This window comes from Microtus oregoni, unplaced genomic scaffold (genome assembly GCF_018167655.1).
Source record: "Microtus oregoni isolate MIOR12 unplaced genomic scaffold, Mior012 000015F_ref0000493, whole genome shotgun sequence".
Classification (NCBI taxonomy): Eukaryota; Metazoa; Chordata; class Mammalia; order Rodentia; family Cricetidae; genus Microtus; species Microtus oregoni.
This window is the reverse complement of record NW_024543074.1, coordinates 26,828,580-26,856,492: the sequence shown is the minus strand read 5'-3', so window position 1 is coordinate 26,856,492 and position 27,913 is coordinate 26,828,580. Positions and strand designations below refer to the sequence as shown.

At 51.1% G+C, this 27,913-nt stretch overlaps 1 protein-coding gene across 9 annotated transcripts in view; it reads left to right on the top strand.

Moving 5' to 3' along the window:
• The first annotated feature begins 1,955 nt into the window (after nucleotides 1–1,955).
• Wscd1 (WSC domain containing 1) overlaps nucleotides 1,956–27,913 on the top strand; it is a 39,812-nt gene continuing 13,854 nt past the window's right edge. Inside the window, exons 1-7 of one of the 9 annotated variants that reach the window (XM_041665586.1) lie at nucleotides 2,694–3,158; nucleotides 3,502–3,626; nucleotides 4,622–4,700; nucleotides 11,766–12,449; nucleotides 19,416–19,530; nucleotides 20,443–20,627; nucleotides 23,897–24,018. In XM_041665586.1, the coding sequence (XP_041521520.1) occupies nucleotides 12,032–12,449; nucleotides 19,416–19,530; nucleotides 20,443–20,627; nucleotides 23,897–24,018 (840 nt within the window). In that variant the 5' untranslated portion in view covers nucleotides 2,694–3,158; nucleotides 3,502–3,626; nucleotides 4,622–4,700; nucleotides 11,766–12,031. Of the gene's footprint in view, nucleotides 2,016–2,685; nucleotides 3,159–3,462; nucleotides 3,480–3,501; nucleotides 3,627–4,618; nucleotides 4,701–7,527; nucleotides 7,672–11,765; nucleotides 12,450–19,415; nucleotides 19,531–20,442; nucleotides 20,628–23,896; nucleotides 24,019–27,913 lie in introns of those variants that run through there. The other 8 variants (XM_041665585.1, XM_041665588.1, XM_041665592.1 and 5 more) reach the window with 8 other exon arrangements.

The window sequence follows — 27,913 nt, the reverse complement described above, 5'->3', positions numbered from 1 at the left end:
TCAACAGTGTGTGGTTACCAGGAAAAAAAAAACCCGCATGGGATATTTACAACAATAGATTACATGCTGTGTCCGGTGCTGTTTTATTTACAGACATATTGGCCCAGGTTTGAGGTTTGTTTTGTTGTCCAGCTGTCCATGCCGGATGCTTCTTTAGGGAGCCGGCTCAACAGTCTCCAGTAATCAACAGGAATCTAACACAGGATGGGCGTCTTTCTCAGTGAGGAAAAGAAAGCACAACATGAAAGGAAGGGATGGGGAGGGACGGAAGGGGAGAGGAAGGGGATGAGGAGGAGAGAGGAGATGAGGGGGAGACAAAAAGTCCAGGAGACAGCATTAAGTTAGGAGGTAATGCATATACTTGGGATCCAGTGATTAAGCCCATAAAGTGGAGCAGATGGAGTAAAGAAGCAAACACAGAGACAGGGCTAGGGTGAGCCGAGACTATCTTAATTCTTAGTCTTAGACTTACAAGAGGAGAAGGGGCAGCTGCATTACTCAGGAGTAGCTGTACCCGAGGCAACACCATGGTAGGACCACCGTAGAAGTCCCTGTGACACTAGGATGTTGTTGCCACATGGGAACAGGTGATATGGAGATGATTAGCAGTGGATCTAGGCACAGGGAAAGGGCTGGCATGGTTTGAAGGTGACTATGCAAGGTAGCTTCTCAAAGCCTTATCTGCAACCGACACTAGAGAGGAGGGCTCCATCCCAGCACAGAAACCCCCAACCTGCCTTTTCCCAGCCCTCTTCAACTACATGTTCTATGGGTTCCTTCTCACACCTCTTTTCTCATCACCTCTTGCTAGAGTCAGCGAGCATCTCCTTTCTCGTCTCCCCTTTCTAGAGTCAGCGAGCATCTCCTTTCTTGTCTCCCCTTTCTAGAGTCAGTGAGCATCTCCTTTCTCATCTCTCCTTTCTAGAGTCAGCGAGCATGCCTACACAGGTGTCTCTACACACAGAGACCGGGAAGCCCTTCCTGGAGTGCTGAGCATCGCAAGTACAGTCAGACACAGAACTCTTCCCTTAATATCCATCCCATCCTTCACATAGACAACTCAGCTCTCTTGTTTCAGGTTGCTGCTGCTTGAGGTGGCATCTTCTCCCAAGTAGTAACTGCAGGGGAGTGTCTGGAATCCTGAGCAGCTGGTTTGGACATCCCCTGGGCTGTCCTTGCCTCAACCCTTGGATAATCAACTCCGTTTGTGCCCCAAGAACACCATTTGAAGTGGATGCATATGAAGTTAGTCTGTCATAAGTATTAAGTGGGACAAGGCTATAAGAGGGTCATGGGTGACTTCATGGGCTTAAGGCCCATGAAAGACACAAGACTGTGCTTCCCAGTGGCCCCTGAATTGTATTTTTAAATCATACCTGCATGTCTTGAAATTCTAATAATTTTTTTAGCACAGAGCCCACATTTTCCTTTTGCGCCGGACTCTATAAATTATGTAGCCAGTCCTGGAGAGGGTTTAAACACAAAACAGCATTGTGAAAGGGCACGGCAAGTTACTGCTGGTAATGATTATTAAAGGCTGTGGAGAGGTTACTTTTTTTCAGGCCTGGACTGCTGAAATAGCACAGAATTCCTCCCTCCCTGTGTTCTCATCCAAGACTCCCCGGGCTCCAGAGAGCTCAGCCGTCACCTCCAGACAGCAAGATTCCTCTGTGCAAACTTCAGCAAGTCCTCCCGCTTTTCAGCTCTTCATCAGGGTGCCTTGACCTTCCAGAACTGGTCCCCTTCGAAGCCCCATTGCTGCCCTGCACCTGTTGAAATCGCACTTCCTGAGTGGCTGAGCAGCTCTGCCCCTAGCGGAAGTTGGAAGCATAAAACTTCCATTCAGGAAGTCGGTTAGAGCCACTTCCACCTGCTCCTGCTGCCTTCTCTCATCCTGTCCTCTGCCTCCAGCAGTCAGTACTGGGTGAGACCTGGGCCCATGACTGTTCCTGGCAGAGCAGGGTGGATACTGTGACTTGGGGGCTTGGAGAGGAGGAGTGGGACTTCTCAGTGGGGTAAGCCTTTGAGACTGGGTTCAGCCTTCATTTAAAGAAGAGGCAGTGTATAAACCTGTGTGTCCATTCTCTCTCTCTCTCTCTCTCTCTCTCTCTCTCTCTCTCTCTCTCTCTCTGTGTGTACCTGTGAGGCAATGTCCCTCTGAAGGTCTGTCACTATGTGTGGGGTGGGCAGAGTGATAAGCTGCTGGAAGAACCCCAGGTGTGTATGGAGATAGTGTGAGCACTTTTGTCATTGGGTTTGTGATTCAAATTTGTGTATCAAATGTGTGTGTGCATGTGCGTGTGTGTTTCTAAGTGGATGTGTGAGACAGTGGATGAGGTGAATGTGCTTACCTCTGCGTGGGACAGTGATCCAGTGTGTCTGTGTGTTAGTATTAGAGTGGTACAAACCGCGTGCTTTAGTGTGTGTGTGCACCTGCCGGTGTTCTACCCTGTTTCTGAGTGAGTGGAGTAGAACCCACAGAGTGTGTGAGTGTGGGTGTCTGGTGATTCAGTGTGTATTTGTATCAGCCACTGTGCGTCTGCCACCACGTCTGCATGTGAGTGTGGTGGCGTACTGCTGTGAGTGGCAATGCCCAGTGTGTTCATGTGTGCGTCTGGTGTGAGCACCATGGTGCGTGCCAGAGCCAGTAAGGCTGCAGTGCTAGGCTGGGCGGGTGCATCAGACCGCTGTCAGTGTTTTGGCTTGGCAGTAGCGAGTAACGCGTGTGACCCGCGGTGTGAACGTCGTCTAGCAGGCCAGGACAGATCACACCCCCCGCCCCTTATCCCGGCTATGAAGCCGAGACCCTTCTTGGAAGCCTAACAGCGGGCTTACGCCGGAGCCTCTAGGACCCGGCGGAGGCCGGCCGCTGTCCCCGGGCCGCGCGAGTGAGCATGTGCAGACTGGGCGCCTGTTCGCCCGCTCCGCGCCCGCCGCTCGCTCCACTCCGCGCCCGCGGCTCAGCTCGGAGCCCGCCGGCTCCGCCACTGCTCAGTGCGGAAGTCCGCAACCTAGGGGAACTGTGCGACGTGGGCCTGGGCGCGTTGGTGTGCTCGCTACTGGCGCCGGGGGCGTGCGGGCGTCTGTGCTCCTGGCACTGCGGGGCTGCGGGCTCGGCGCCCCGGAAGGCGGGCGCCCCAGCCGGCCACGATCGCGGGGTGAGTCCAGTATCCGGGGTCCCACACCCAGGACCCTGGCGCAGGCTGCGAGCTGGATCTACCCAGTCGCGGGCAAACAAGTTTGTGTAGACACGACTGGGAGCGCGCGGGGCTGCACCTGCTGGGGCGCGGGGCGCACTGGCGGGGCGCCTTCCCCGGGCCGGCGCTCGGCGCGCCAGGACTGTGGCGGATGCGTGGGGAGCGCCTTGCCACGTCTGGTCCTGGCTGGGGGTGCACAGGCAGTTGCACCAGCCGCGTCTCCACCATGAGCCGGTGTACATCGGGTCTGAGTCCCCGGCGGGGCTGAGAACAGGATTTGAGGTGCGCACTGCTTCCCTCCTAGGTGGAGATATTCGCCAGAATCTGCTCCCCCTCTCTCGTTCCGTTCCCAAGCCAGGCTTCCGGTCAGCGCAGGGTTTTCTCCAATCTCTCGGTGAACTTGAACACAGGCAGAGACAAAACCGAAACGTATGTATTTTGTTGGGAAAATTACCCAGTCTCGCTCTTTCCATCTTCCTAAGGTATGGATGGGGACTCTTGGCGTGATGCTGTGTGTGGCATTTTTCGTTGCTATTCAGAAGCGGCCCTGGATGGGTCAGCTGCTTCAGGGTAGCCCGTCTATCAGCTTTCCTGATGTCTGTGCTCCGCGGGTGGTACTTAGTCCTGCCAGCTAGCCGATGGGAGGTCAGAGTGGGAAGAGGTCCTATGCCTCATCTCCTTACTGGCAAATGGGCAGTTTTCAGCCCTACAGCCTTACCCTGGGACGCGGCCCTCACTCTCCATCGCAGGCTACTTTCCAGACAGAATGGACACACTCGGGACACCACTGTACTTTTGTCACCTCATCTCTCCCGTTACCGGTACAGCATACTTCTGTTTAGGGAGACCCTCGTCAGCCTGTGTGGGGACACATAGTTGGGATCAGGATCCCATCAGGCACAGGAAGTGAGGGCTGTAGGGAGTGAAAGTAGCGGAGTCTCGAGCTGGGTGACCCCGTTCTGTCTACAGTATCCCTTCTTGATCGCTAGCCCACTTATTGGATACAAGGGCTGGGGAGAGCTCCCTGGTGTAGGAGCAGCTTTCCTTTCTCCCAAGCATGCTCTCCCTCGACACACATAGCCTTAGCTGAAATCCCATAAAATGTCTGTGGGGAGAGGCTGCCAAGTTCACAGGTTCAGTTGCTAGGGGTTGAAGGCGACCTGGCCAGTTGATGGACTGGGAGAAGTAAGGCGATTGTCCCTTTATCTCCTTGTCTCCCTGACCTCGTGTTCCCCTCCATCCCGAAGTCGTTGTTCCCATAGAGCTTTGGAAGAAACTTATCTTGAGGTGAAGGAATCCCTCTTTTCAGTGGGCACTGAAGTCCTGGTATAGACAGTTCTGCACTGTGTCCTGACCAGAAGTGGAGAACAACTTGGGTTTAGACCTAAGAGAGGACCCTTTCTCCTTTGTGCCTCCCCCAGCAGAGGGCACCTTCTGGACCAGTGGCCTGTTGCTAAATGTGGGTCTCAATTCAACCAGTTCAGCCCGGAAAGTGCAGCACACGTAAGTATCATTGTAAAGTCACTGACTAGAACCTCGGAACCCACAGCCTCCAGGCCCAGAATGAGACATATGTGTGCAGGGCCTAGTGGGAAGGATCCACTTCTCTTTGCAGACACTCCCAGCTTGTACTCCCATCTGCCTCCATCCTGGCCACTCTTCCTGAGACCCGCTCTCTGGGAAGTCAAGACCAAGGACTCAGCATTTAAACCTTGGGGATTTACAGTGCATGAATGGTAGCCATACTCACAGAGTGGGGTCCCGATATCTGATCCCAAGCTGATCTGGAGGTCAGCCCTGCTTATTTGGGGAACATGACCTAATCTGCCTCTGGACTTAACTAATCTTGCTGTCTCCCTCTCATCCCTAATTTCTGTGCATCTTAACTTTAATAACCACTATGTTGAGCTGTATCTGAAACACTATTTGTATATCTCTGTATCTGTGTGCCTCTTTGTGGGCATTAAGACCCCTCCTCTCGGCTTGGATGTGAGCTCCCTCCCAAAAGATCATCACCTTGGTATGAGGAACCATGCGTAAGGACAGGAATGCAAAAGGTGTCTTGGGCCATCTCCCATAGCTTGAGTCCCCCGTCCCTTGGCAAAAATGGAATCAGAGAAAGACAGGGCTGACTGACTCTCCTGGCCAGATTTATCCAAGTCCCTCAAAGGTGTAACACCCATCTAACCTGTCACATTCTATGCGAGGCCCAAGACCACCCCCAGGGACTCACCATCAGGGGAGGCACAGGAACAGATGAACGAATTAGGGTGAGGGTGCTAACTTAGGAGGGGTTGTGATTGGCTGTGCCATGTGGGTGTGGGCCCTGAGTCAACCAAATAGAAAGGGGAACCCCCAACCACATGTGGCACTCCAGCACAGTGCATAGAAGGGTCCCCATCTGATACTAGGTAGATGAAGGCTATGGGACAGGGCAAGGGATGTCATACACTTGGAATCAGAAAGCTGGAGTTCTGCCTAGTGTTAGCTGTTTATCTGTCTTTGAATTAATTGGTCCCCAATGTTTCACATTCTACCTCTGTGTAACAGGGATAATGAGTTGTAAAATAATGTCATGAGCCTGTGAGAAGATCACTCATTCATTTCTTTATCTGCGTATTCATGTAACTCTAATGTGACATCTAAAACTTTACTGTTCATATGAACTCCAGTCCTAAGTTCACTGAAGGTAATACACCTCATTTGCATGGAGTGGAGTTTGACCTTAGTAAGACTAGTTTTAACTATTTGTGACTGACAAATCGTAATCGTCTATTTTAACGGGATACCATGCGACATTGGACCTATGTGTATGCTATGAACTAATTAAGCTAATTAGCTATTATATTTTATACTTGTAAAGAAACCGTGTACGTGGGTGTGGAGTCTGTGTGTGTGCACATCTGTGTGTGCAAGCACCTGCAGAGGCTAGTGGTTTTCTCTGCTGTTCTCCACAGTATTATTGTTGTTTGGGTTTTGTTTGGTTGTTTTTGTTTGAGACAGGGTCTTGCTATCTAACTCCAGCTAGCTGGAACTCATTTTGCAGACCAGGCTAACCTCTGCCTCTCAAATGCTGAGATTAAAGGCGTGTACCACCACATCTGGCCTCCACATTATTTTACAAGCCAAAGTGTCTCACTGAACCTAGAGCTTGCTGCTTCCGCCCTTCTGTCTGGTCAGCAAGTCCCTAGAATCTGCCTATCTCCACCTCACCAACACTGGGGTTAAGAAGCATAGCCATGCCTGGCTTCTGGCTTCTGCCTGGATATTGGAGATCTGAACTCAGGATCTCACTGAGCTATCTCCCCAAGCCCCTAGAAACATTCTTATTTGAATTCTTTCTCTAGAGTGCCGAAGTTCAGAGTTTTGCCTCTTCAAAGATGTAGTCTTTACCCCATTCCTGCAAGGACCCAGCAGGTTTGTGTTTTGTGGGTGCCTTACCTCCCTTTGCAGCCTCAGACCAGGAGCTCAGGACCCTGGAATGAGGGTGGTATTCCCAGAAGTGGGCAGAGATATTGACTGTACCTGGGAGTGACTTGCAGGCTGGGAGGGGATGTAGGGATATGGACAAACGACCGCACTCCAAGTAGACCCAGATTGCAGCCACAGCTCACTGTGTATCCAGCCTCTCTGTTGGTGCTTCAGAGCTACTCTGCTCCGGGGGTAAGGAGGTTTTATGGAGAAAGTGTTATTGGGCTGAGCCTTAAGGGCAGGAAAGTATTTCAGGCCTGTGAGTTGGGCAGAGCATCCCTGGCTGTCTGAAGAACATGCACCATAAGGAGGCTTGAAACAGCTGATGCTGGCCAGGAATACTGTTTGGGACACTGGGTTCTGTAAGGAATAGTCAGAGGGAGGGGGCTGGGAGTGAACCAAGACAGGACACTGAGTGGCAGTGGAGGAGTTTGGATCAGTTCCTCCAAGCTCCTTCTGAAAGCTCTAGTATCACGGATGCTGTACACCGGTATAACTGCTTTCTTAGGATGCTGGGAGGATAGAATCTCTGGGAGAAGAATGGAGTTCAGTTGACAGGCATTGAATAGGGCAGCAGAGGGTGAAGCATGGAAAATTAGAGGTGGGAGGACACTGGAACCCAGCCCCATTTACAGCTTCACTGAGGCACAGCGCCACTAGCTTCTGACTGATCAGTGACCGAGGCTCTGAGCAGCTGGGGTTCTCATCTTGACTGGGGAACGGCCTGTCGAACCCTGTGCTTTGTCTTTACGATGGTGCCCTATGTGCACACAGCACAGAATCGCCTTTTCTTGGTGGCCACAGTGGCTAAGAGCCATGTGGGGGGCATTTGTTCTCCACTAATGCTTCTTCTCTCTAGCCAGAAGATAGACGGGAGGTGGAGTCACATGACTGAATCCCAGGGGCCAGCACTGGCTAGCCTTGGTGATTCTCTCCTCTCTGGTTTATTGCCTTCCTATTTCTGCTGCCACTCCTAGGACTCCAACCCCAACTTGGCCCACAGGTAGGTGCCATCTTCCCTCTTCCAGGAGCCCGGTTTTCTGAGTACCCCTTGCTCTAGGAGTCTGCTTTTCTTCCCTAAGACTCCTTGAAGCCTCTGGGTTCAATCATTCTCCTCTCATTCCTGGGGAACCTCAGCTGCTCCTTCCCTAAGCCCTAAAATAATTCCATAATTCCAAGGATGTATAGAGCACTGCTCAAGGTGGTGGATGGGTATTTGTCCAGTCTGAATGAGCCTCAAGTGGCGGTCCCTCACCCCAAGTACTCTGTGGTCTCTAAATAAGGAAAAGCAGCAGTAAAGTAAGCCTCTGGGGAGATATAGGAGACTTCCAGAAAAGGGGGAAGGGTTCAAAGGCAGCCTTCCAGCTTGCCCATGCCAGTGACTGGTAGGTTTGGCTCTAGAAAGGCCAGAGCAGGAGGAGTTTCTGCCTGGCATAGTTTTAGCCCTGTGAAGGAGACACACTCCATATTAAAGAATACATCTTGCCACGTGCAGAACCAGAACTGAAGTGAGGAAAGGGGCAGGGAGCTTATTGGCCACATGTTCCAGGAACAGATGTCTGGGTGTGAATACTGACTCAGATCTAGGCAGGTACGGGGACAGTTCTCAACTGACGGGAAGCAGGCCTTCTGCCTCCCATGAGGATCTCGGGGCCCATGAGATACATAGGTCATCTAATCTATTTATTCACACTGTAGGAGCTTAATAAATGGTGTCACTGAAAATTAAGCAGTTGCCAACAGCAGTTAGATCAACTTCAAGCACGAGGAAGTTGTTGGGCCCGTCCTGGGAGGAGGAGGCCAGGACGGAAGGAACCAGTTTCCCAGGAGCACTTGCTGTGGGCTTGTCGTCCAGCAGCTCCTGTGCACCACTTTGGTATTCAGAGCCAGTGTGCGCCACAGTCTAGGCAACTAGAGTGTGGATCGACAACCACACCCACTTTCCCATTCACAGACAAGGAGCCTGAGGCTCTGCCCTGGGATTGGGTTGGCTCTAATAAAGGTCGGCTGGCCTTGGGGTACAACAGGTCAAGTGGCCTACTAGGTCCAGTACAGATGAAAAGTGGCCAGATTCCTGCCAGGTCTCAGCTGGCTCTGCTGTCTTACACCTCTAAGCTTGTCTGTGTACTCTATGCATGCTGCAGGTCTCCCAGTCCCAGCTCGGCCACTCTTGAGTTAACAGGTTCTTGCTGTTGCTACTCAACCAGCTGTTTGCTGGCATCTGGGGCTATGGAGACAGGCCAGGTCAATCTGTGACCTGGAGGGGCCTCATCCGCTGGACAGATGAGCGGGGCTGCACGCTAGCAATTGCAGCGGTAGAGTGTGGTGGAAGGATCAGGACAGGGCAGGTTCTGGGTGCTTCGATTGTGTAGCACCCTGCCCACCCTCAATCAAGGTTCTGGCCTGGGAATCAGCTTTGCCATTTTAAGAATTGAGAGTGAATGCCTGTTTCTGGGATCCTGGGCTGTGGAATTCTGGCCTGCATGTGACTGTCAGACACTACCCGCATTAGAGAGACCGCTCCAAGGACTGGTCCAGGGGACTCTAGGAGGACTTGCCAGGTCTTGGAAAGCAGGAGTGAGTTTGAAGCCTGGTGGGTTCATGCTGAAATCTCTCCCCTACCCCCTTCCCTACTTGTCTTATATAGCACAACCTATCTGTAGCATAAGATGGAAGTCCCAACACACCTGGGGGTGCAGGGGGGCATCACCCACCTGTCTGTTCCATCACACCAGAAACTTTCTTCCCACAGTAGATGTGCCACCTTACGCCTGTTACTGTGGTTTTCAGGACTTCATGCCAGTAGGACCCTAACTTTCTGCATCCAGAACCCTTCTGCAAACATTACCTTCTTATAGCACGCTAAAGGTCCAACATTTAGGTGTTTGGGTGTTCTTGATAATCCATGTGCATCTTACACCTCAACTCTGTGGTGCTGAGACCTCTGCTTGCCCACATGTTGGTCAGTATCTCTCCAGTTCAGGCTTCCTCCCAGCTATGGGGGAATGGAGTTTGAAGTCTGGCTGCTGTCAGACCCCTCAGGAGCAGACTTTTCCTGTCCACTTAGCCATCCTTTTATTCATAAGTTAAAAAACAAAACAAAACAAAGAGCAGTCTTCACTGGCAAAGACTACTTTGTGTCAGGCTTCATGCTGGGGGACAGTGACAAAATGAATAGGGGATGGCGTCCACTAGGGTTGATCAGAGTCCTTTGGGGTGGTTGAAAAGAGGGGAGACAATGGCAATTGCATCAAAGTGATGTGTGCTGGGAGGGCTCGGCATAGGCTGTTGGGGACCTGGGGTTCGGTCTGTCTGTCTGTCTGTCTACCTATCTCTATCTATCTATCTATCTATCTATCTATCTATCTATCTCTGTGGGTGGATGTGATCAGGTAAATCTTGGAGGAAGTGACCTTTATGCTAAGCCTGGGGGTCATACACACTATGATTGCAGGAAACCCTGCTGCAATCATATTGTATGTATGTGCCTGCGTGGTGGAGACCCTGAGACACGGAGATTGGGTCTCGAAGGGCTGGATCACCAGGAGACCTTGTGTGCCATGCTAAGGAGCTTGCAGTTGATCCCCAAGCTCTGGAGCTATTGAAAAGAGGTTTTTAAGCAGGGGAACACCAGCCATGATCAGATTCGCTTGTTAAAGAGGCTCACCCAGGCAGCCTGTGCACTGTTGATTGGAGAAGCCCAGGCTGGGGGCAGACAGATCAGTCCGGATTTCATGGGATTTTCTCTGTAGTTTTACAAATCTGAAGCTGGCAAGAGTGGGTCTGGCAACACACCAGCTTAGACAGAAAGGAAAGACTAGGAGACCATCTGCAAAGGTTTGCCCTGCTCAGCTGGATTCCGCTGTCATTTGCTGATGAGGACCTGTGTTCCCATACCTCTGTCATCTTGGAGGCTCTCAGAACTTAATCCGGAAGGCTCAGGCTGGTCTGGGCCCCTTTGGATGGTCTCCTGGGTCCCCAGCCTCCTTGCAGCCTGGAATGCTGGGCCCCAGAGCCAAAACATTGTCTTTCTTCCCACACCCAGCAGGCCGTGTCTGTGCACAGAACAGCCATTGAAGCGCTGCCCTCACCATGTTAGTTACGGCCAGCGGCTTAGTCATACTTCCAGGGTCCTTTCTTCTGGGACAGGCCTGTCCTTGTGCTCCGGGCCCTTCTCACACAGCAGCCCAGCTCGTGGCAGCTGCAGGGCCCCCCACCAACCCTAATAACCACTTTAGAGATGCCGCCAGTGAGAACCACAGCTTAACATGAACACTGTAGCCTGGGCAGGCTTACCCAGTGGACTTTCCCTCCTCCACACCAGCTTCCCCGGCCTCTTGGCGTTATCCTGTCCCTTGGCACCCTAGCAAGGAGTCCACCAAAAATCCTCTCCCTCCCTCGGGCCTCTGTCTTAGTGAGTGTTAATGGCCAACCTCTGTAGAAACTGCTCCCGGAATACAGATGGCAGCGCCAGTGCATCCCAGGGAGCCAGGTCCCTGTGTGTATTTGTTGAGTACCTGCAGTATACCCCTGCCTGCGTGGGGCACACCTGTGTTTTAGCAAAGCTGTGTTTCAGGCCGAGCTGGGTAGCAGTTTAGAAAACAGGTCTGGAGAGACTTTGGAGCGTTGATTCCCGTGCTCCCCAGCTGTGCAGCTTCAGGAAATTGCAGTGCCTTTGTTTTTCTCATCTGTAGAGTGGGGACATTATCTAGCTCACTAGATTGGGGAGAATCAAATGAGATGAAGGCATAACTCATTGAGCTGAGTGCCTGGGGCTACTGAGGAGTCAATGGAAGCCGTGGTTGCTTGCCTTCCTCCTACTGTCTGCTGTCGTCATTACTGGCTCTTCATGGCCACTATCCAGAACAGTATTAACCTCATGTCACACATGAGGAAGCTGAAGCCCAGAGAGGTTCCACAACTTCCCCAGTGTCACACAGCTGGCCAGCAGAAGAGCTGGGATCAGAACTTTCTGTCGAGTGTTCCTGACACAAAGCTTACCCCTTTGTTAAGTCAGCCATAGGGCTGGGGAGTACCCTGGTCCAAGAAGGGGGCAGTGGACCCTATCATCTTAATATTATTTCTTCACTTTCCTAGGTTCCTGAGACTGATGAGGGCCAGGAGAACTGAGGGATGGGGGAGACGGTGACTCTTGGGCAGAAACTACCAACACGGGGCTGGTGGCTGCTGAAGAAAAGCGATGGTGACATTTGAGACACACAGGGACAGCAGCACAGGAGTGTACTGACAGGTGTCCAGTGCCAGGATGCTGGGATGACACCTCTGGAGGCCCTGGCGTCCCTCCTGCCCAGGTGCTAGGAGCCGTCCCCAGGCTCCAGCTGGGAGCCCTGCTGCCCAAGGGCATGGCCAAACCTTTCTTCAGACTCCAGAAGTTTCTCCGCAGAACACAGTTCCTGCTGCTCTTCCTCACAGCCGCCTACCTGATGACCGGTAGTCTGCTGCTCTTGCAGAGGGCCAGAGTGGCCTTCCCACAGGCCCTCCGGGCTCCTGGCAGCCTGCAGGCCTTGCCGGTGGCCACTGTAGCACTGGGTATGGGCCTTCTGGATGGCAGAGGCCTCCATGACCCCCACAGTAGCCCTCACCTAATACTTGATGTGGACACACTGAGGAGTCCTCTGGCCCGACTGCCACCTGGAATCCGCTGGCCCCGCAGGAACCGCAGCTCACCGAGGCGGCGCTGGCTCCATCACCTCAACAATGACCCCCAGGGACCACCCACCCTGGGCCCTGAGGCCTCTGGACCAGTGAGCCGCAGCCAAGGTAGGTACTCTGCTGCTGCCAAGAACCCTACCCAGGCTTCCATGCATTGCCCCTCTTCTTGGCCCTGTGGCAACTAAGGGGTGTGATACTGTCACCCAGAGTGCAGGCTTTGATCTTGACTCAGTCACACCCTACTGGGTGACCTTGATTACATCATTTGTTTCTGGGTCCTCTCAGGTGGAGATAGAGTCGTTGACTCTACCGTTATGTATTGGGGTGGCCTGGAGCAGTATGTCATGGGTGTGTGTCATGGGCCTCAGAGCCGGAGCAACTGTTGTCCTTCAGAACTGGTGACCAGCACAGTCTCAGGTTGTCATACATCAGACAAAGCAGAATCTCCTGCTTTGGTTGCCACCAGAAATCCCCTTACCTACTTTCTAGACCAGTGGTTCTCAACCTTCCTACTCTGCAACTCTTTGGTACAATTCCTCATGTTATGGTGACCCCCGACCATAAAATTATTTTCGTTGCTACTTCATTCCTGCAGTTTTGCTACTATTTTGAACTGTGATGTAAATATCTGATATTAGGATATCTGACATACAACCCCTGGGAGGGGGTCATGGCCCACAGGTTGAGAACTGCTGTTCTAGGCCATCCTGGTGCACTCCTAAGCTGAGAGCCACTTCTCAGGGCTACCTCATGAATTACTTGGCCTGCTAACTAGAAACTGTTATCACTTTAGTAAAAGTGGCTCGTCTCTACAGTGTTGCTCTTCTGTGAAGCCACTGTATCCGGCACTATTATTTCCCCAATTCAGAGTGAAGACATTGAGGCATGGGGATGTTTAGTGAATGGTCAAGGTTATTCTCCTAGTTTGGGGTTTTTAGTCCCAAAGCCAGAACTCAGATATAAGTAGATCTGGGCAGGAAACCCTGTCTGGGGAGTGGCAGGGAGATCAGGAAAGAAGGCAGCCAGGAAAAGTGTACAATGGAGCAGGTGCAAGCTGATGGAGGCTGCTTGAGGTGGGAGGGGGCGGGAGACAAAACAGAACACATCTCAGGGCAGCCTGGAGTGGCAGGCCTAGGAGTGGGCCACGATGGGACCACCTTCACACTGCTCTAAGTCCCACGATGGTCCACTGTGGCCTGGTACTCTGTGCACAGAGTTCTGTAGATTCTCTGTACAGGGCCCAGGGAACATGCTGGGTGCCTGGGGAACATATAGTAAGTGCTGAAGTTGTACCTGAATGAAACTGAACTTGGTTAGCTCTGATCATCCTGTTGTTACCTTATTCAGTCCTGTGCCCCAAGTCACCAGGTTCTCCTGTCCCGAAAATAAAGTTCATGGATTGCTAAACATAGATTTTTAAGCATAGTCTGTAGAGTGCCTAGCATACGTAATAAGCATAGTGCATAGAGTACTTAGCATAGAATATTAAGCATAGCACATAGAATATTAAACATAGTGTACAGATTTCTTAGCCTTGAGGTTTTTTTCTTTACGTCCCTCCACCAGCATTTATTTTGTTTTTAGAATTGACAGTGCTTTTATTTTTTTTTTGATTGTTTTTTTAATTTATTTATTAAGGATTTCTGCCTCCTTCCTGCCACCGCCTCCCATTTCCCTCCCCCTCCCCCAATCAAGTCCTTGGACTCCCCACAGGTCAGGGAACCCTGATTGCTCTTCGAGCTGATGAGGGAGGGGGCCTTGAGTTTTAAGTGGAAGACTGTAGGAGGATATAAGGCAAGTGGGGCGTCAAGCTTAGGGGATAAGAGAAAGTGTCAGGCCTAACTAACATTTGAGATGAAGGATGGATGGATGGATGGATGAAGAAAGGATGGGTGGATGGATGGAAGGATAGATGGATGATAGATGAAGGATGAATGGATGGATGGATAGATATGAAAGATGGATGGATGGATGGATGGATGAAGGATGGAGGATGGATGGATGAAGGATAAATAGATTGATTCATCCATTTTGTGTTGTTGAAACTCAGATCCCAGGCCATGGGATACTAGGCACACACTCCACTGTTGAGTGACACCCCAGCTTTGATTTATTCTGAGAATGAGAAGATTCCAAGGCATTAAAAGAGCCCAGCTTCTCTTCCTTGGAGAGATGACTCATTGGGACCGACTAAGTGAAGACTAGAAGGCTGTGGGCTCTTGTCTCTTGGGAAGTGTGTTTTTTCAGACATTATTCAGCTGATATTTGTCTCAGTGGGTTCTTTAGCATGGCCTGCAAGTAAGAGGAGACAGAGGAGCTAGTGGGGCCGCCATTTTATACATGTGTGCCTTCTGTAGTCTCTCCAACACACCAAGAAGCTGGGTCTCTAAGCAGGCATTACCAGGACAATTAATTTAGACTAAAGTGCAGGTGACCAGGAGAAGGCCCCATGGGTTTTTTGAGAGGAAGTTTTGTGAAGTACATGCTTGCTGAAGACAGAGCTGAGTTCCTCTCTTGCTATTGCCACTTCATGGCTCTGTGACCTTCAACAAATTGGCCTGAAGTCTTCTCTTCATTTCTTTCCATCCTCTTTTACTGAAGACCTAGTATATTAGTTCCCATATGTGTTTTGCCTTGGGCTCTTGTGTGCTCTGAAGTGGAGTCAGCTATATATCCAAATAATCACTGCACAAACTTATTGAAGGGTGATGAAGGCATGGCTTGGAGCTTGAGGCAGAGCAGACGTTTTATATCTGCTCTGCATATGAGGGAACTAAAGGGCCTGGTCATCTGGTTCTGGTCATAGATCTATCTAAGAGAACCATTTAGTTACCCCTAGAGACACAGTAGTGATGAAAGCAAGAGAGATCACAGTAAGATGTAAGCAAGACAGTAATCAACTGCTATCCAACAATATTGTTTTGGGTGTGGAAAAAGATGGTATATCTCCTTATCTGTTGATAGTCCCTGTCCCTGATCTCCATAGTGCCCCCATTACCAAACAGAGAAAGGGTTAACTCTGACCACACCAGGATGCAATGGGGCATCCAAGGTCCAGTCCCAGGGCTTGGCAGTGAGAACTCAGAATGATCAATGAGCACCACCCCTCCATGGGTGATTAAATATTCTGAATCTTCTGCAGGACTTTAAAGATAAAATTAGTCTCCCTGCAGACTCTTAAAAAGCAGTGTCTGACAGAGGTGTGGTGACATGCTGGGAGTCTTCAGAGATTGCAGAGGAAGGCAGACCGCTGGCCTGGGAGTCCCTGTCCCTTCCTCTGGTAGGACTCTCTGGCCCTGCATGGCCAAGCAGGTCTCCTTGGTCTAGAGAGTGGCCCACAGTGTAACCCTCGCCCAGCTGCTGGGGCAGCAGACAAAGCAAGCATCTCTTTGCAGCCTGGGCATGCCGCCATCCCCTGAAAGGGATCCTGCAAGCCACGGAAGCTGCAGGAGTCTCCATCAATCACTGAGCATTTCATTATACCTTGGACAACATCCATAATGGGATAAAATGTCAGTAAGTTTACTAGGGGAAAAATAGTAACTTCTCCATAGCCAGTTTGTTTTTTATTGATAGTAATTTTCAAAGACATTCCAATATCTCCAAAGCCATCGTTAATAGCCTCACGACTTGTCCATTCTGATGTGCAAATGAACAGATGCCGAGTCACAGGCGGTAATGCATCGTCTTCGTTTCAGCCCAGAGTAATAAATCCGCCTCAGGATCGTCCCAGCGCATCCCTGCGTCCCTCGAAAGTTCTTGCTTTTCTGCACATTCTTGCCTCTGTCATGGATTTAGAAAAGCCATTTGTTATGTTAAGTGACAAAGGGTTCCTTTGCTCCCCCACAACCCAAAGGGGCCATCTGTGTCTCCAACCCTGGCTTCACCCCAAGACAGGACTGCTGGGCGGAGAGGCAGTGGGTGGGGGGCTTCCTCTTCACGTGGTCACAGAGTCCAGCTGCTCAGTACCCAGCCACTTCTAGTTTTCCGCAGTCTGGCTGTGGAAACCATTGCCTTCCTCTCGTCTACTAATGTGCTAATTATTCCACTAATGTTTACTGATCCATTGTCCCGCTAGGTCCCAGGTTAGACTATAGGATCAGAATAATAATAGACAGTATTTATTTGAGCATCTGCTATGTATGGAGCATCACTTTGTGTAGATGTCCATCTGTCATCTCGTTTAATGTAATCTTCAAAGAGCCTACTGATGCAAGCAGCGCTCTCGCCACTTTAGCAGCGAAGAGTGTGAGTTCCAGGGAAGTCATTGAGAATTCTTCATTCTTCAGAATGAACTATTCAAAATAAAATAGTCACTCCTAGGTCCCTGCCACTCCGAGGCTTGTGTTAGACATTGGACACATGTTATCTTGTGGAATTCTCACAACCAGCTTCTGGATTGGTACCATGTTCCAGTTTTGTAGATAGGGAACCTACACCTTAGAGAGGGGGTCACATCCCAGGTCACACAGCCCCGTCCTGGCAGAGCAGGAATTCAAGCCTCCACCGTCCCATTCTCAGAAACAGGGTTGCGCCGGCAAGTCTTGACCGGGTGCCTCTCGAGCTTCGTGCTTCGTTTTCGGCGACAGAACTTGTGTTTGGAATGTTTAATCGAAAGCTGCGATGGACTTCTTTGCTGTGCCAACCAACACATTGGAAATCTCTCAGACACTGCTTTTCTTTTACTAAGTAGGCAAGCAAAGAATAATTCATGCCCGCTGCTCTGGCTGGGTGTTTTCTGCAGCCTAAAAGATGGATTCGGGAGTCCTGTGCCTCTTGAGAGAGAGAGAGAAGTTTACAGGGATTCGTACCAGGGAAATAGCCCCCACAGGGAGTAGGTGCCTGTGGTTGGCATGCTGAGTGCTGATGCCCAGCCCTCTGTGGAGGTGGCCTTGGGAGTCATGGAATTTACAAGAGGCCATACTGAAGAAGGTGGCTTTGGCTTCCTCTTCCTGGCATCTTCTGACCTGAGATTCCCTGGAGCTCTGGACAATGAAAGTGCAGCTTCATGCCTCATGACTGTCTTCTGCTCTGGGAGTTTAGGCCCCTGGAACTTAGAACCAGGTGTGGTCAGCTGGCCCACCTTTCCATCCTGGGACTCCTCTGCTTTACCCTGAGGCTTTGGGACTACCAGTGTGGTTTGTTGGAGCTGCGACCCACTGCTTCCAGTTAGGTGATAGCAGTGGCATTGTTTGTGACCCTGGTGAGTCACTTGGGGTAAAGATGCTGTCCCTACCCTCCAAGAGGCTTCCGGTTTAGATTTTTTTTTTTTTTTTTGGTTTTTCGAGACAGGGTTTCTCTGTGGTTTTGGAGCCTGTCCTGGAACTAGCTCTTGTAGACCAGGCTGGTCTCGAACTCACAGAGATCCGCCTGCCTCTGCCTCCCAAGTGCTGGGATTAAAGGCGTGCGCCACCACCGCCCGGCGCCCGGTTTAGATTTTTTAACAACAAGTTAATGACTGGGACTTGGCTGACTTTGCCTGTATTTTTAAGACAACAGCTTTGAGTGCTGAGATTCTGTGGAGAGCTGGAGTGACAGGGGAAGGACCCTGACCTTAGGATAGGTGTGAGGCACTGGCTAGAAGGGAGGAGGGAACTGGTCCAGAGCAAAAGTGGGCATGCATCCACCTGACAGCTGGGGAGACTAAGACATGGACAATCGAGATGATCCAGCAGTCTGAAGTCTTCTTTACCTTGGCAGCACTCACAGACTGAAGAGCCCCCCCCCCCCGCCCCCCCGCCCGATCGCCCTGCTTCAGCAAGGAATGGACATGGAACCCTTCCCCACAGTGCTCAGCAGAAGCCGCCATTCCTTGTGAGGGCCCATGACCTCGCTCTTCTCTGGCCAGCCCTATGAAGCCATGAGGCTGTTAGGAAACCTGACCTGTGTTTCTGGTGCACGCTCCAGGCGACCTTTAAGAGGTCCTGAGCTGCAGAGCTTGCCACTCTCAGAGTGTGTGCAGCATCGGCACAGGTGTCCTATCCAGTTCCCAACATAGCACTTGTGGATGTGCCTCTCCAGTTTGGGGACCGTGTGAGAGATTGTTTGCAAATTCCCAAATGCCATTTCTTCAAAATACTGTGATGCATATGACATTTACAAGCCTGGAGCTGCGCTTGCATTCTCCAAGTTTCTCTGCAAGTCTAGGAGACAGCTCCTTCCTGTCAGTGACAGGGCAGGGCTGCCAGCAGCTCCCACCTGTGTGTGCACGTTTGGGTCTATTGTGCTACTACCTATGGAGTCGTCCCCAAGTGTGTCGCTGGCTGGGGAAGTGCTGAGCATGTGGCAGAGGGCTCCAGGATCACTTGGTTACATCAGTTCTACGGGGCACCTGTCTCAAACTTACAGACTGTTTATATATGCTAGCAACACACTGCAGATAGGTTGTTTTAAAGAGACCCCTGCTTATGATACGTCTTAGGTTAGCTAATTCCAGACTTTCCCTGGATCCTGTCCTCCCTCTGGCTCATGTGAATGTGGCAGGAGGGTGTCTTGGGACCACAGTAGAGGCAAAGGGCCTCTCTGAGCCTAGGAATGGAAGAGAGAGTGAGGTCATTAAACCATCAATGTTTACAAGGACTCAACTGTATAAAAATGCCAACTGCCTTGATTTGACCATTGCACACATATGTTGGATCATTGTACTGTAGCCCATCAGTATATACAATTAATACTGTGTGTGTGTGTGTGTGTGTGTGTGTGTGTGTGTGTGTGTGTAAAACTCATATCCAAGCACAGGGAAGAGGAGTGGTGGAGAAAGCTGCAGTCTGGCTCCAGGTTCCTGGCACTACCTTTAGGTGCACAGTAGGCCATTAACTGGGTGCATATCAGGCCATTAACTAAGCAAAGAAGCAGAAAGCTTCCCGGCTACCTGCTTGGCTCTTGTGCTGGGAGAAGTTGAAGAACACTTCTCATCCCCTCTACTTTCTGCAGAAGTTTGTGGGTCAGGCAGGGCTGCCCACCCCCCCACCCCCCCCCCCTTTTCCTCACTGGTTGCAGGCGGGCAGACTTTCCCATGGCTGGAGGTGCTCCCTGACTCCTAGGCCTGATCTCTATTGTGCTCCCTCTTTGCAGGCACTTACCTGGGATGCTTCAGTGAGGAGGGCCAGGAAAGAACTCTGAAGGGGACAGTGTTTTATGACTTGAGAAAGATGACCGTGTCGCACTGCCAGGATGCGTGTGCTGAGCGGTGAGTATTGAGCTGGGCTGTTGACCACACCAGAATAAGGTCAGAAGACAGGCTCCGAACCCAGGGACATCATGGTTGCTGGTTAACTGCCCTGATGTCGTTACACCCCCATTCATCAGACTCTAATCCCAGGAGAAAGTTTGTCAGCGTATGACCAAGGTGCTGGAAAGTATCTGGAGACTTAGTTTCCATTCCTGCTGTGCTAGGGACTCTCCCTGTGACCCATGGGAGTTCTAGGAGTATCCTATGGAAGTGTGAGGGCCCACCAAAAACTTAGTTACTCAGGTCCCTCGCCTCAGTTTGCTCATCTGTTTTAAAAAGTCAACTAAAGGGATATCGAGGACCAGTTCAGGGTTAGAGCAACCCTTTCTACTTGTGTGTACAACAAAATTTGCTTTTTCAGATACTCTCAGCTTTCCTGTGGCCATCCCACATTTGTCATGTAGCCCCTACCATCAGGACAGTCACAGCTCACTGGTGTACATGTTCATGTCAGAAGACAGGAAGAGCAGCGTGAACACCCGGCATCTTGACCTGTTTCTATCACCTTAGACTCTTTCACCCTTGTCTAAGTCAAGTCCCACCCTATTCTTTTAGGCAGTCATGAATTATCCCCCCCCACATTTTATACCTAGAAAAGGCAAAGACAGGCCCCACCTTCTCCATGCTTGGAAACTAAGAGGAGGGTGAGGTTGACCCCTGTGAAAGGGTGGTTTGCCCTCACAAAGGAGTCGGGACACACAGGTTGAGAATCACTGGCCATGCCCCTGCCTGTTCACCTAAACCTCATTGGAGATTCAAGTCCATCCCTAAGACTCAACTGTCATCACCTGACTCCGACCTTAACCATAGTTTGGATTCCAGCCTTAGCTCTAGGCCCAGCTTGGACTGACTCACACTGTGTCCCTGCAGGTCCTATGTCTATGCTGGCTTGGAGGCTGGCGCGGAGTGCTACTGTGGGAACCGGCTGCCAGTCACACGCGTCAGCCTGAAGGAGTGTAACCAGGAGTGCAAGGGGGAGAAGGGCGCCTTCTGTGGGGCTGTTCGTCGGCTCTCCGTGTACAGCGTGGGGCTGCAGCAGTCGGGCTCCAGGAAGCGTGAGTGTGCCAGCCTCATCCCAAGCTTTATATGTCACCCATGTCCCACTCACCCTACCCACAGCCCATAGGCCAGAATTGGAGCCCCCTTCCCTGTCACCCGCACCAGACTGGTTCCTGGCATACTGCAGAGAGAGAGTTAGGGCCATCAAAAACTATAACTGCCTAGGTTCATGACTGGGCACACTTTCCCTTATCCCTGGCAGAAGAAGCTAAGTAGGAAGCCTGGGTTGGTGGTGTGGTTACAGATAACTCAGTTCTCTTTGTGGGGTTCCAGTCTGTTCTCTAACTTCTTTGGATAGAGCTAGGTCTCTAGCCCTACGGTGGTGAACTTGAGAGGCAAAAACTGGTTTGAGGAGATAAAATAAGACTTGAGAATGTACATCTACAGCGCCACATTTGTGTGTGTGTGTGTGTGTGTGTGTGTGTGTGTGTGTGTGTGTGTGTGTTTGGGGAGTTTAACTTATATCATCTACCAGGGCCTGCAAGCTCTAACATAAAAGTTGGTTCTGGAGCTTTTTGGAGGATCTTGGAGGAGCAAGAACAAAATCTCTCTCTGGAAGCTATGCAAACAAACGTAGGCATCAAGGGTTCTCATGATAAATTCTCACCAAAGATGAGCATACAATTCAGAATTACAAGCTTGAAAAGAAATAGCCCAGCCCTGAGGACCATGGTGGGCCACAGGCACTGCACTTAGGGCCAAAGTACAGGGAGATTGACTCCTTCCTGGCTGCTAGAGATGCTCAGGTGCTTCTCGCATCGTGCAGGTGTGTCTGGGAGCCGAGAGGCCTAGATGGGGCAGTGGCTTGGAATGAAGACACTGACAATACAGACGAGCTCAAGGATTTGCTAGTGAGTCCATTAACTCAGCAGAAACCCACTGACAGCTAGTGTGTGCCAGATTTACCTTGTCTTTCCTTGGACACCTCCATGGCTTTCTGAGGACTGGACTGGCCGTGTTCGCTTCTTGGATCTTTTATTTCTTTGGTCTTAGATGATTAGTCTGATCTCTGATCTCTTATCCTGATCTCTGGTCCCTTACTCCCGAGACCTAGCAGGATCGGGCCTGAGGTAGACTCTGGGCCACCCTACCAACTTCCAGCAGACTTAGAGACAGCCAGGTTTTTCGTTTATTTGCTTGCTTGTTTGGTTTGGTTTGATTTGGTTTTGGGTTTTTTGTTGTTGTTGTTGTTGTTTGGTTTGGGGTTTTGTTGTTGTTGTTTGGTTTTGGGTTTTGTTGTTGTTGTTTTGCCTCTGCTTTCGATCGGCTGAGGGACAGATGGTCCGGTCATTCAAGACAACCTCTGATCTTGAGTGGGCCAGAACTGCTATCATGGTTCATGTTGGCCATGGTGTCAGTGCCGTCTCTGCAGCCAGCTGTGTTTCTGACCTTTGCATTCCGCTCCACTCTCCAGGAGCTATGCTAACAGGCTGTCAGGGGTGATCAGGTGACCAACCTTTGTAAAGTGCAGCTTGCGGCTGCTGGGACACACGCACAAGTATGCCCTTGCCTTCCAGTTGGGCTGAGGGTCAGTCCTGACACTTCATCAGTGTCTTCCCTCGACAATGTTCGTCTGCCCTGCGTGGCCCCAGGGCTCTCCTCTGGGGACTCCACAGTGAGGGCTATAGAACAGTCTACACTTAATGGCATCAGCCACAAACGGTCACATCAGGGATGTGCACAGACCATTTCTGTGACCACCCAAGCCACATGGGTCACTTCCCTGTTGTCGGTCATGCTGAGCTCCACCCCCGTCACTCCCCCACCAGAATACTGTGCCTCATTCTGTTCATTCATTCACTCAGCACCCCTTGGCATCTCTTGTTTTAGTGTTGAGGCTGGTTGCAGGGAACCACACACAGCCTCCTTCTGGGAGCTCCATTCTGGAGTCTTATGGCTCCCCATTGCCCCCCAACCCTGCCATGGCTTGGACTTCCTGAGACACTAGTTACTTTCCTTCTCCTGTGTTTTCCCTGCCTTAGTGGCCCTCCCTTCCCTTGCAGTCCGTACCCTCGGCATCTGTCCCATGCCAGTGATTGAGCTCTGAGGCCTGAGCTAAGTCTTTGTTCTTTGTGGCCTGACCTTGCCACGGGATGGCACAGAGTCTTGTGTGTGGTATATGTCATTAGTTTGGGCTATTGTCCCACAATCCTATGCAGGTGGGGGGATGGGGGATGGGTAGGATATAGCTGTCAGGAGCTGGCACTGGGACAAGCAATGCATCCACAACAGTCCTCAGAGCTTGGAAGATGTCTGTCAGTGAGGAAGAGTCTGTGACACAGGGCTAGTCACAGGCTGGACAGCCCAGGTCCTGAGTACTGGAAGCCAGCCATTTTCTCTGTAACAGGTAGCCTTCTTGGCTCTGTATACTGATTCCCAGACCCCTGGTTCTGTGGTCAATTAAGATGGGCTTCCAGGTCCAGGACTTGGCATGACTTAACAGTTTATATGGAAAAATTCCTTTCCTGATGTAGCCTGGCGAGAGTTTGTGCTGCTGGCCAGATGTGGCAGGGAGAGCAAGCTTAAGTAAAGATGTCAAACCTCAGGAGACCTGATAGGAAGAGGAGTGTGGGATGTGAATCAGATGTCAGCTCAAGAAACTTATCCCCAAGCAGCTGGTGCTGGAACATTCCAGAAGGTTTGCTCAGTACCAAGGGAACCAAATAGTGAGTTGAGCTTATCCACCAGAAGGTTGAAGAACAACTTGGCAAGAAAACTCCTTTGTGACACAGGATTGAGGAGTATCCCTAGAACCCGGGCAGGAGTTCAAGACCAGAGTGAGGACAGTGTGCAAGAAGGCCCAGGAGTGCCTTGTCTGCCCCAACACAGCAAGAGGCAACAGGCAGTCCAGATGCCCAAGTCCACTTATTTCTCCATACATATTCTCAGGAGTCATAGAACTTTCTAGACTACCAGCCTGCCAGATCACTCTGAAAGCTAGCATAAAGTAAAATACAAAATGAAGGGAAGAAAAACAGAAACCCAGACCCCCTCACCTCCACCCCCACCCCCAAAGATTTGGTAGGAAAGGCGACCCCTTAACTCTGACCCATGTTAAAGACCCTGGATGACCATGGTTCCCATGGTGGATGTTTCTCAGGTGCTTGGCTCAAGCCCGTCTGTACCCTTCTCCCTCTCTCTCTCTCTCTCTCTCTCTCTCTCTCTCATGATAGCTGTCCCTCTTGGGTCTATTCACATAGGCCTTAGGACCCAGAGCCAACCACAGATACCACTTCTCACCCAAACCCCATTTCCTTCCCTGCAGGACGGACTGCCACCTACCGAGGGTGCTTCCCACTGCCAGAGAACATCACCCACACCTTCTCCTCCTCCCTGACACAGGCCAACATGACTGTGGAGACATGCTCTGGATTTTGTTCCCAGAAAGTAAGAACTATTACCGTTGCATGGTGCATCAATCATACAGTGTGCGTAGTGGGCTTCAGAGCAGGAGCAGGGCCCATGCTGGGTCACACACATCCACTCTGACAGCCCAAGTGGCAGCCAAGGAGTAGAGGGCAGGGTCAGGCCTGATAGCCAGTGTCTCGCAGGGTGTGTTGGGTAGTTCACAGGTAACACTCTCTGTGATTTGAGGCTGCATAAGGAAGGCTGGAAAGCTAGAATGTGCCTGCCTGCCTTTCTGCATGGAAGATCTTGACACAAATGTCACATGTTAAATTGACCTTGTTTGGACTCAGAGATGCTGGCTCAATCCTTAGGGACAGCTGATGGATTTTCCATTTTCTGTGCTAAGGGCTGTGACTGCCTGCAGGGGCCATGTCACAACCACTCCTGTGGTTCACTGCAGGCTTTGGAGGGGAGCGGAACTCTGCTGGGGCTAAGCCGGGCAAGGCACCAAAGCCACTGTCCCCACACTGTGTCCTTTCTCGATGACAGGAAGAGCTGTGGGCAAAGGCTGGTGGAGGCTGCAAAATTCAAAGTTAGAAGTGTATGAGGTGTGGTGGGGAACTCCGTGTCCACAGAGCACAGAGGTATTAGGCTGAGATTCAGCCACCTCACCCTGTGGTAGATGCTGCCTCTCTGCAAGTGACCCTAGGTAACAGTGGTCTGGGGTCTGGGGCTGATACAGTAGCTTCGAGGCTCTGTAGTATTGGACAGCGTAACAGAGCAGAGCTAAGGGGAGGAGAGGGCATTGCCTGTGATGATGGTGACAATGACCATGAGCAGAAACTAACACTGATCACACATACGTGCAAAGTACTAATCATTTCAAGCACTCGTTAACGCAGTCAACCTGCATTTTGGCACGTGAGGAAACTGAGGCAGCTAATGCAGAATAATCGCGCTGTCTGCCCGTCCTCACGTAGTACTGATGGAGCTGGGACCTGACAGCAGTGTGGCCCATTGTGGGGATTGGATGGAGCAGGGGCAGCCGCAGGGAAGCGGTTGTGACATCCCTCCTCCCTTTTCACCCAGACCCTACAGCCCCAGTAGGTGCTGCCCTCTTCCTATTTCCTCAGCTCTCTGGAAATGTTTCTCTGGCAAGGTGGAGGAAGAACAAAGCTTTTATAGGCGTTTTCCTCTCGCCCGGGTGCAGTGCTGACGTACTTCCCCAGCTTTGTGTCACCAGCCTTTGCAAAGCCGCTGCCATCAGGGCCCATAAGTCACAGAGCAGTCACCCCGTTTGGTGACTGGCAGACATCTGGCCTGGGAAATCACGCCTCTTCTCATCCTCATGGTGGGAACTGAACTCAGTGGGGGAGGTAATAAGGAATCCCAAACAACTGCCAGACCTGCCTGAAGTTTTGAGCCATTTCCCCCGTAGAGCCCCCCAAACCCCAACTTCCTTCAGAATGTAGAATGCCACTGGTCTAGGGTCAGATAAAGGCAGACTTCTCAGCAGCTTTGGAGGGGCCAGGCCTTTGCAAAGAAAGGCTGCTTTCTCAGCAGGGGACCCTTCATATCCCTAGTGGCTGTAGGATTCAGCTCAGGTTTGCAGAGGGATAAGCCTGGACACAGGCACCGCCAGGGCTCCTGACTCCACCATCTGTGCTTTTAGGCACTGTAACCTCTTGTGACAGAAGGTAAGGGAGAGATGAGAAAAAGAGCTGGGAGCGGGGGAGAAAAAGTGCAGTCACCAGGACTGCAGGCCTGGACCCCTCTGCTTATCTTTGAGTAAGTGATGTGTTTATGTAGAGCACAGTAAAGAGATACCAAGGCGATGCTCCTGCCTCCCTCCCAGCTAGCCTCCTCCCTGGGAGTCAGCTCATTGCCCTGGCTTCCTATGACCACATTCAGAAACTGAATATTCAGTCGGTTGCATCCTAGACAGGTCCATTACAAATCCCACAGCTAAGGGGAACACAGGGCCTGCACTCCGCTGAACTAGCCCTGTCCTGCCAGACCATCCACCTTAGAGATCACTCTATATGGGTTGAGAAAGTGAACTCCAGTCTTTCCCAGCCTCACAGATGTCCTATAATTTATTTAACCGATCCCCTACCGTTCAGCTTTTAGATTGTGTCTAGTCATTTGCTTTTACAAACAGTGCCGCAGTGACTATGTTTAGGTCATTTTGTATGAGTGAGTCTGTAAGGAAAAGAAGAGAGAATAAAAAATACACTATGGGTTCAGGAGGTATCTTTGTTGTTCAGTCTCTGCTGCCAGAGTGCCCTTGGCAAAGGTTGTACTAACTTTGCACCTCTTTGCAGAGATGAGGGAGTGAATATAGCCACTCCTGAAGGGTTCTCTTTCTTCTGGGAGGGGAGCTCCTAGGAAAATGTCCCAGTATTCTGGATGTGTCTCCCCCGGGCAGTCTTCTAGAGCCCAGAGAGTTCTGCCTGGTGGTTGCAGACAATAATTTAAAGATGAGAAACTCCTTGCTATTTTCAGCTCTCCTTCATATTTACTGGCACAAATCCACATCGCTCCAGTTTTACAGTGACGTGTGCCAGAAGATCCCCGCAGGCTCTCGGTATCATAAGCCGTTTGGCACCTTAGCACCTTGTCTGACTCCCCTGCAGATGCACCTCAGGGGTGAGTTGCTGGCTTAGTTCTAGCATTTGCAGCAGCACAGCTCATCAGAGCCACATGGAAAAGGGGCCCCGTGCCCTCAGAGCATCAAGTGTGGGAATCATTTCACTCCTCTCTTGTCCCAGCCCTGTCGGATGGAGCAGGAGGGGACATTTCCTTGAGTCCTATTGTTGAGAGCTGCAGGGGTTTGCAGCTGTGGAAAGAGTCACCTTTTACAGTGATCAAATTGAAAGTGACTTTTAGCAAAGTGCATTTAGCAGGAATTGGCTGAATTGCCTAGGTTAATGTTTACCGTGCTAAAATCGTGTGTTTGGTGCCTGCAGAGCCCAGCGATGGGTGAGGCTCTGCAAGGTAGGGTTTAATGGCTGGGGAGGAGCCAAGATGCTTGGCTGAGTAAGGCTAGTAGCTGGAAGAGAGGTAGGTAAGTTAGAGGGGAGGAGGAGCTGGAGCACCTAGGGCAGTGTGAGCAGATGGATAAGGAGAATGGACATTGATGGTCATTGTGTGGTAACCACTATGTGAAGACAGCAACATTGCAAGAAGAGGCACTGGAAGTGAAAGGCAGGGTGGGAGAAAGTTACAAAGAGCCTTGGGAGTCTGCCTTAGTGTTGAGTGGGCCGTAGTTTTCTTTTTTGTTTTGTTTTACTTGTCCCCAACAGGAAACAGGAAGCGACTGATGATGTAGTTGGGGGGGGGGGGCGTGATGCGGTGAGTAGCGTGACACTCTCCATCTGTAGGCAGGATGTCCTGGACCACAGGGAGCAGTGGAGCTCATCGGGGAAGGGCTTGAGCTGAGAGCTGCTACAGGAGCCAAATCCTCTTGAGAGGATGGGGGACCCACCTGGGAGGAAGGTGACAAATTCTGTGTGGGTGGAGAGTGGCTCTGGCTGGTAGAGTTCTCCATAAATCCTTCTAGGAGGCAACATTCTGCAGGGTCAGCCTGAGAGATGCTTGGCAAAGCTGCCACAGAAGTCTACCTATGATCTGGCTCTGGAGTACGGGATTACAGCTGTGGCCAGAGCAGAGCCAGTAGAATATCGTCGATGCATCAGAGTGCCCCTCTGGTCCCCAGGCTGCCAGGCTGTCTCCCTTGTCTTCCCCTCACTCACTGGTATAATGGAACTCAAGGCCTCAGCTTGCAGATTTCTGGGTTTGCCTTTGCCCCTCAACAAGGTCTCGGCCTTGGACTGGACCTTGAAGGTTGGAGAGTTCATTGTTTCAGGAAAATTGTAGGATATTTTAGCAAGGACCCCAGATTCTACCCATGGGGTGCCAACAGGAACTCTCC